At 48.1% G+C, this 9340-nt stretch overlaps 1 protein-coding gene across 1 annotated transcript; it reads left to right on the top strand.

Annotated features, from left to right (window-relative positions):
- Window positions 1-473: 473 nt before the first annotated feature.
- Window positions 474-1902, top strand: LOC123133214 (mitochondrial metalloendopeptidase OMA1-like). Its single transcript, XM_044552739.1, has 3 exons — window positions 474-1087; window positions 1174-1253; window positions 1665-1902. The coding sequence occupies exons 1-3, from the start codon at window positions 524-526 to the stop codon at window positions 1804-1806; spliced, it is 786 nt and encodes a 261-aa protein (XP_044408674.1). The 5' UTR covers window positions 474-523; the 3' UTR covers window positions 1807-1902.
- The last annotated feature ends 7438 nt before the right edge of the window (window positions 1903-9340 follow it).

Raw genomic sequence — 9340 nt, 5'->3', positions numbered from 1 at the left:
AGGGCAGGAAACCACAGGTAGTGTTCCGTGCGTGTCTCAGCAAAATATACCCATTGTTTACTCATGCACCGACTCATATAGTGTCCATTGAAGACTAAGTTTGTGGGGCTTTAGTATTGACGAAGATTGCGTACACTTTACTATCGAGTATAGATGAGAATGTGGTATCTCATTGAAAAGTTTCATCTTAACTAACACATATGAGTACTCAACACATATTGCACTTCAAACCTAAAATTTGATTATAATATATTGGGCTTCGGGCAAGTGTGAGTTGTGCTCCCCGCAAAAAAATTGAGAGTTGTCGGGACGAGGCACAAGAAACATGCAACAATATCCCTTGTAGGCCGTAGGACGCACGTGCAACAGCCCAATATTACTTGGCACGTACGCATGCAAAACCCATAGGGTAAATTCGGGAATATATACTTCGTACGGCTTGGCCTCTCGTCTCATCAAACGGCGCACCGCCACACCCGCCGGCGTATCCCTGGATTGATCAAACGACGCCGCAGCCGCCAGCATGAACTTCCTGAGGAACTCGCGCTCCGCCTTCTCCTGGCTCCAGATCGCCCGCCGACATTGCAGCAACACCACGCATACCCCGGCAGCTCCTCCATCATCAGGCACTAAACAAGCAGGGCTCCTCTTCTCTGGCGCCGCGTTGTTCTTTTTCGGCACCTGCCACCGCGAGAAGGTGCCCTACACCAACCGCGTCCACTGGGTCTTCCTCCCTCCGTCGGTTCACCCCAAGTTTGGGAACATGTTCTTCGACAAGATCAAAAAGAAACGCGGGCACGCCATCCTTGGCCCGTCTGACCCCAACACCGTCCGTGTCCGCCGCATCGCCTCTGATATCATCCGTAGTGTCAACGACGTCTTCCCCACCAACAGCCCCCGCGGACAAGACGGTACGCTGGTGTGGCCGCAGACGAGACATCTTGATGACCTTGACTGGGAGGTGATCGTCGTCAATAATGCCAGAGTTAAGGCGTACAGCTTCCCCAATGGTAAGATTGTGATCCACACGGGATTGCTCGACTGCCTAAAGACGGACGCTGAAATCGCCGCCCTTATTGCGCATGAGGTATAGGTTTTTATTTATCGCCTCGTTTTTGGTCATCATCAAGCAAGCGAGGACGGAATTCATTGCATTGATGCCTTCTTTTGTAGGCTGGACACGTTGTTGCAAAGCATTACATGGAGGTTTCAAGGATCATTCCTCCGATATGTGACCTACTAGCCGTGCAAAGGTATTATAATTAATTATTGTGTCTAGGGCATATCTAGATGTGCTCTAGTTATTGCACATCTAAGTGTCAATTTAACTAGAAAGAAAAAGAAAAAAGACTAATGAAAACTCTAGCATGAATCTTCACATAAAATCAATGGCATAGGATTTAGATGTGCAATATTTAAGGCACATCTAGATGTGCTTTAACAAAACTGTTAATTAACCTTCCGCACCCGGAAGAAGCAATTACATTCTCTATCTTCTTTTATTATTGCAAAAAGGAACATTAATACTTTTATGGACATTGAAACTAGCTAGCTAGCTAGCTGGTTTGCCAATCCTAGTTTCTCCATGTACCCACGTATATTTCATGTTACAGGTTCTATATACCGGCCGGGTCTCATGTGTGTTTTAATTGTATACCATATAGGAATGAGATGGAGGCAGATCTCATCGGACTGAAGCTACTGGCAGCCGCTGGTTTTGATAAACACGTAGCTCATGGCGTCTATGAGAAGTTCGGGGAGATCGGACGAGAATGGGGGTTTCATCCTTGGTGTAAGAAAGAATAACGGTTTTTATCGGGAGGCAAGGCCATGAAGGATGCATGCGTTGGAACGGTACAAGCAGGTTTGTGCCTGAAAAGTCGTTGACCAAGGTTTTCCTTACGGTGGCAAGTTCTCTGATATTAATTTTGTGTCAGAGTTAACTTTGTAAACAAAATTTGGAAGATTTAATACTTTGGTTGGTTGGCTGCATGGTCTTGCTTTCACATAAATGAAACAAAATTACTAACTCTAGTGATCTAAAATGTCTTATATTAGTTTACAGAGGGATTATTTATTACTCCCTCTGTAAACAAATATAAGATGTTTTAAGGAGTATATGCTAGAATTGCTACTTGGTTGACGGGTGCCTACAAGTGCTATATTTCTACTAGCTAGGCCGTGTCTGGGGATCGACCGCTCGTGGTTGAGCCGGAGATTGAACTGCAGCTCATCTCTTTTGAACCCATCGGGAAGCGCCGGCTCGAGGTCTTTGAGACAACGGACCTAGACATGAATGGCAGAGGCAGTGGTCACGGACCTTGAAGGAAGGTTGAGATTGTTTGCCTAGACTACTGGTGATGGACCTTGGAGGAAGGTTGAGATTGTCTGCCTATACTGCTTCTAGTAACTCTCCATTATATTGATGGCCGTGTGGCTGGATCGGGAGCTCGGGAAGAGTTCCTGTACTTTGTAAGCGAGCACAGACTCATAGTTTATCATAGATAGCAAAAAAAGATTCCCTGGAGGAATATACTGAATTTTATTTGGAAAAAGAAAAAAAGATTTGTCATAGGTTGTCATAGAGATTTTGTAGTCATTTCATTCAAAAGGATTCAAATCTAACATAAAAATGTAGTAATCCGTTGGCACAAATGGCCTCCATACAATCCTCTGATGTCCGCAACACAATACAAATTGGCAGGCCAACATTCAGAGAAAACCATGCACTGAACTTTGGTTGTAGAAATTCAGATCTCGACTGGGTCACCGGCTTCGCCCTCGGCCTTCTTAATAGCAAAACTTTAGAGACAGGGTAAACTCTGCCTCTGCAAATGAATAAACAGAAATGTATTATCTTCCAGAGGGGTGGATGCGCTGCATGATAGTAGGTAGGCAGTGAACATCAAAAGCACATTCCCTCCTTGGAGGCATCATTCTTGGATGTGTGCATTGGCTCGAGGGACTAGTGGACCGTTTCAGCGGTGGAGCGGCGTTTCATGTCACGCATCAATGATGTGGAGTCTCGGAGGCGTGGCGTAGCAGGGTCTCGGCGACAGAAGAGTGATGATGGACGTGCGTAGGGAGGTGGCGTTGTCTGGCGCCGTGGTGGCATCAGCGGCATGCCTGGCAATCGATACGTCAGTACCTGCTCTGCAGATGGATCGGTGGAAGACGGCGGCGACGACTTCTTAGAGTGCGCCAGAGCGGTGTGTGCCCCATACCTAGAAATGCGGCTTGGTTGGGGTCTCCGGCTTTAGATGTTAGGATTTGGTGCGAGGTCTGCTTGGTATTTGGCTCAGACTATCGGTATCCCTTCATCGAGTGGATAGAAGTAGCGACAGATGTTGTCAAGATGGTGGCTTCAAACTTACTAATGTATTACTTTATAAGGTCTTTGTGAATAATTAATAAAATGGTTGCATGCATCGTCAAGATGCAAAGGCCGGGGTCATCCTCCTACTAAAAATAATAATAATCAAAAGCACATGAGTCTCTGATTGTCCAATCTTAGTAGGTCACCGTACCTTGCACTCTCTTTGCTTCCCCCAAGAAAAGAAAACTTACACTCTTGCACTTTGACACTCTTAACCTTTCAATAAACGGCTCTCAGTTTATGTGAAGCAGAAGCATGGCTAGCTCATGCGTACGTATCAATTTCTTGGAAAAGGAAATCTGTTCTTTGATAATACTACTATTTTATTTAGAAAATCATACGAGACCACGAGCCCACAACTGATCCTACCTAAAGTTAATGTCCGGCAAAAGAGAAGAGTTTATCTTGACCATTAGTTAGAGGCATCGGACATACTCCCTCTATTCATATATATAGGACCTAATGCATTTTTCGAGGCTAACTTTGACTACATATTAGAGCAATAGTAATATACTACATGCAAGTTACACAAAGCATACCGGCAAATTATACATCTCATAGACTATTAATCTTATCAATAGTCAACGACAGTCTTTAAAAACACATTAGGTCCTATGTATATGTATGGAGGGAGTATACATGCTCCCCAATTCTAATTACTCACTGCATTGCATATAACTACCAATGTAAGGTTAGCTTGGGGGCAAAAGAAACTTGATCAATGACCATGGAGGGTGCGAGCGGACTCGGTTGACACCGGATCCGACCGGTCGGCTCACACGGCGGCGGCCAGTGGGAATGTATAGGCCCGCCGGCGGAGAGAAGGGTCGGGCGGCGACGGAACCATATGGGGACGAGCAGCGGCCTGCCCACGATCGAGTGTAGAATGGGAGCGGCCGCTAGGGTTTGGCCGGTTTAAATACTACACAGATTGCCAAGTACCTTTCATCGGGGGTCTCGGCAAAAACTGCCCACCATCACAGGGACGTCAGCTACAAAAAGCCATGCCACGTGGCTCCTCTTTGCCGGGTGCCTTCTACAGGGCTCTCGGCATACTGTGCATAAGCCGAGTGCCTTTTATGTTTGCCGAGTGTATAGCCAGCGGGGCTCGGTGGAACTTCCCATGTGTCGTGTCCTAGTGTGTGCCGAGACCTGTACTCGGCTTAGATGTCTATTGCCATGATCCCATGTTTTCGTACTCGGCAAATACAAAAGAACTCAGTAACGGCAATTTTTCAAGTAGTGTGGGTGATCTCTCACATCCCTCTCTTCTCTCTCCTTTGATATGTTGCAGATTTCTTCAAAGTCCACGACCTCTGCATGTTGATTGTGCCCGTGTACTATATACTTCTAATTTCTTCTGTATCGTGTATATGCCAATTGTTTCCTGTACTGTGTGCACAGCGATTGTGCTCTAGCACTAATATGAATTTTGGATTCGTAATTGCAGCCCGTCATTAAGTTGCCACGAAACTATAACCAATGTCACAATCCTTATTTTAGTCAGGGCAATTAACTATTAAAAAACCTAAAACTAGATGCATTCAGTATTTGAGAAGGTAATTCCATCATTCAGTATCACTATTTGGAGTAGGTGCTACAGTTATAATGAAACAGCTGGATTCTTGTACTTGTGGCCTATATACTATACACTAACTATTTTAGATACCTGATACTGCAGCTAAAGTATGAAGTCTAAAAAGAAAAAGAAACATAACATTAAGTTGTTCACACTACCGGAAAATGGTCCTACCCCGACGGCCAAACCTATGCCTACGGCTGCCGTCGGCCTAGTTTGAGCTATGCCGATAGCCCAGACCTGGCTGTCAGCCTATCCTGACCGTCGTGTTACACAGAGCTATGCCGACGGCAGCCGTCGGCACAGAACGGCCGTCGCTGTAGATGCAGACATGACGACAGCAGCCGTCGGCATACCTGTGGGCCCGGCGACCCCGCCCGTGACTAGCGGCTAACGCCGTCAACCCTATGCCGATGGTCGGGACGGGCGGCCGTCGGCATATCTCCGCATGCCACGTCACCGATCCGCGGCGTAGGTATGCCGACGGCAGCCGTCGGCATAGGTGCCACGTCACCGATCCGCGGCACGGCCCCTCCTAAAACCCCATGACATACGAGGGAGTGTTCTTTCAAGAGGAACATGATGACGTGGTCCGAAACAAGGAGGATGATGACTTGGGTTATGTTGACCTGGACCCAAACGACGACAGTGCACAGATTGATGGTGAGGCAGTTGTGAATCAAAGAGACATAATTATGCTTGAAAAGTTAAATGAAGACGCTGACCCTGATGATGAGGAAGAGCCTCCACCTCCGTCAGACAACGAAGAAGATATGCGGGATAGTGATGATGAGACCGGTCGACAAATAGATTACAATAGTGATGATTCATATGGGTTCTAGAAAATGTAAGTTATTTTAATGACCATTACAATAGTATGCTTAATGTGCTCTTCTGTTATTAATGTCTTTCCTGTATGCTTGTTTTTTATATCCTTACTAATTGTTTATTCTCTTCTCAATGCAGGTTTGCTAATCATGTGCAAGTCCAGCGGCGCCAATTTCCTCAGTAAACTCAAAGGAGGACTTACTCGGAGTGGACGAGCCCACAAGGTTCCCTCCCGACTACGCGAGGATGGCACCTCACAGGGAGGTGGAGGGGTCGGGGTAGAAGACCCTAGAGGAGGAGGGGGTGGGGGGAGAGCCCCTAGAGGACGAGGAGGTGGGGGGAGAGGCAGCCGTGCCAAAAAACTCCGGGCCGTGTCCGAAATAGGAGGGTCTTCTTCGATGCCCTCCTATGCTGAGGCAGCTTCTGAGTCTGAGGAGGAGGAGTATGTTCCTGATGGCAAGGAGGAGGAGGGTGAGGAGGAGGAGGCCGAGGAGGAGGAGGTCGAGGAGGAGGAGGCCGAGGAGGAGGGTGAGGAGGAGGGCGAGGAGGGTGGAGGGGAGGTTGACCCCGAGTTGTGGGGTGACTTGCCACCGGGTGCTCCACAGGGGTGGCTGCGTGGTACTGCCGGAGTACCTCCACCACCTTCTATTGAGGCGCACAAGTGGCTCACTGAACCTGCGGGGACAGAGTATGTGCATCTAAATCATATTTTCAACACATGACAACATTTTCTTATTGTACACATGGCAATCCTTTGATTCTTTTGCAGTAACTGGATCCTTCGCGGAAAGGGCCGTAAACCAAACGGCCTTATCACTGTCCTGTTGAAGTTTTGTCTCACTGATCCTGCCGGAGTTTTGTCCTGGCCTATTCTGCCCGCGACCAGACAGGGACCCGCAGCTATGTGTTTTGGCCACAAGCTGGGCCCACTACGAGGCTTGCAGCAACAAGGAGTACGGGACGGCCGCTAAGGCCGTGATCACCAAATTTTGGGTAAGTTCTCTTCTGAATCACTTGTCTTCAGTTTCGTTCATAGTTTATCATTGAATCACTCAACTCATGCCTTGTTTGCTTCTGGTTTATGCATGATTGCAACAACTCTATAGAGTTCTTGACGAGCACAAGGCCAGAGCCGACGTGGTCTTACTTGCGGCTACGAAGAAGAAAGCTCGTCAGTTGCAGTACGAGGTGCGTTGGGTTGCCGTCTCGCAGTACTACCACATCTACCTGCAACAAAAGATGACCAAAACTCAAGCACAGAAGCAAAAACTTACCATTAGCAGGGAGCAGTTCATGATGGTAACTATTACTGACTTTTCATTGTTTCAAGCAGTCAACTATATGTTTCGTGCTCAAATATCATGCTTCCAAAATTTGCATAGATTGTTCCTCGTTGGTGCTATGGAAGGCATGCCGGATGGGCGAGTTTGGTGGATAGGTGGGTCGGTGACGATGCAGAGTTTGCTGCCAAGAGCATCAAGGCCCGGGCTAACTGTGGAAAAGACGGGACACACGGCGAAGGAAACAGGAACCACTAGGGCTTCAAGGCCATGAAGGTATATCTATATGCATGATGCATTTTTGTTCTTCTTTACCGTCATGTTCTTATGTATGGCTCACTTCTGTTTGACGTTGCAGGAGGACAAGTTGCAGATGCCGTTCTCAGACATGGAGTCGTGGAAGCTGGCCCGCGAGCGGAGTGATCGCAAGGACGGTGAGAGCCAGTACTACGGCAACACCGAGCAGCACATGGAGTCTTACACTCAAAACTATCAGAAGTTGCATCCGGATGTTCCCGTTCCTGAGGTCGCCCAGTCTCAGATCGACGACACGGCGATGGTGGCCATCCAGGGTAAGTCCCATGGCCGGTATCCGTGTTTCGATGGCTTGATCACTCTGTCGATCTCGTACACACGGCTTCGAGCTACCAACCCGAGCCCGTTAGAGAGTACGGGGCGTTCGCAGCCTCCCTTAGTCTGCCAGCATGCTGTAAGTACTTCCCCTTATCTTCTTTGTCTCTATCTTTCTTAGTTCATTTTCAGCACCGCCCACTTAGAAACAACCTCAATTTTGCAGGCATATCAGGCCTTTCTCGAGCATAGGCATATTGAGGTGTGGGAGTACTTGCAACGAGTGAAGGCAAACGATGATTACAACCATCAAGTGATGGCGGTTAGTTTTGCCATCTTAAAACGAAGCTCAAATTTGCACTTTCATTCCTTCTGACTTTCTAGTTTGCTTGTTTAACTAACATCCAGGCTATGTTGGCATCTTGGACTAACCGCACGGAGCCACCACAAGTTGGATCCCCACCACCACCCGCGGGAGACGCCCCACACATTCCCACGTTCGAGGAATGGGTGGTACTAGGCGGTGATAGTCCGGTTAGTACATTTGCCTAACTACTGACAAACTAGTTCTCGTTCATTCAACACTATCATGTCATATTTACCGTTAGAATCTTCTCTCAAACATGTAGGGGACCGGTGGCTTGACTCCTGCTCCGTCGACCCCGGTCACTCCAATCTGGCAGAGTGATGGTGGTCGCGGTGGTGGTTTTGGCGGATGTGGACTTGGTGGTGGTGGTTTTGGTGGAGGTGGACTTGGTGGTGGTGGTGGTTTTGGCGGAGGTGGACTTGGTGGTGGTGGACTTGGCGGAGGTGGTCTTGCTTGACGTCAATGATGATTCCGTGCATGCGGCCGTCATGCCATGCCTTTCATGTTTCAACTTTTATGATGTTCCATGTCTTGCACTACTTTTATGTTCATTAAATTTCACCGATGATGATCTTTAGATGATGAACTTGACTATGTTTAAATGATGATGATGAACTGTCATATTTCTGCATAATTCCATATTATTCTGCTTTGAAATGCTGTCAAATGAATTGAAAAAGAAAAAACAGGAATAAAAATATGCCTACGGCAAAGCTGTCGGCATATATAAGCCCAGGAGTTACCAGGACGCGCCACGTGGCAGAGCTATGCCTACGGCAAAGCCGTCGGCATAGATGGATCTATGACGACGGCTTTGCCGTAGGCATAGCCCTGCCGCCAGGAGAAGCCAGGGGACGACACGTGGCACAGGTGCCGTCAGCATAGATTTCTAACTATGCCGACGGCCAAGCCGTCGGCATACCTGTGCCACGTGTCGTCCCCTGAATCGCCAGCGCTTTTGACGGTGCCGTCCATTGCCGTCAGACGAAAAACAATGCCGACGGCTAAACTATGCCGACGACTGTCCCACGGCCGTCGGCATATGCACCTATGCCGACGGCTATACTACGCCGACGGTCTGACACATCTACACTGACGTGATCTACGCCGACGGGGCTATGCCGACGGCAGCCGTAGGCATAGATCTATGCCGACGGCAAAGGACCTACGCCGACGGCCCTGGGCCGTAGGCATAGTCTGCGAGTCCGGTAGTGTCACCAGCAATGCACAAGGAAACTGGAAAGCACATAGATGATCGCACTGGTAGAAAGGACTTAATTTAATAGTTCAAGCACATATCTTGGTTTCTCCCTGCAGTCAGGTACTGAAGAAAAGCTCGA

Source organism: Triticum aestivum, chromosome 6B, assembly GCF_018294505.1.
Source record: "Triticum aestivum cultivar Chinese Spring chromosome 6B, IWGSC CS RefSeq v2.1, whole genome shotgun sequence".
Taxonomy (NCBI): Eukaryota; Viridiplantae; Streptophyta; class Magnoliopsida; order Poales; family Poaceae; genus Triticum; species Triticum aestivum.
This window is presented reverse-complemented; position numbering and strand designations above follow the sequence as displayed.

Bases quoted from the DNA above. Each gene is read 5' to 3' on its own strand.
- LOC123133214 (XM_044552739.1), top strand. From the start codon at position 524: ATGAACTTCCTGAGGAACTCGCGCTCCGCCTTCTCCTGGCTCCAGATC. The intron at 1,088-1,173 runs GTATAGGTTTTT...CTTCTTTTGTAG, and splicing joins CCGCCCTTATTGCGCATGAG to GCTGGACACGTTGTTGCAAA. The intron at 1,254-1,664 runs GTATTATAATTA...TATACCATATAG, and splicing joins GACCTACTAGCCGTGCAAAG to GAATGAGATGGAGGCAGATC.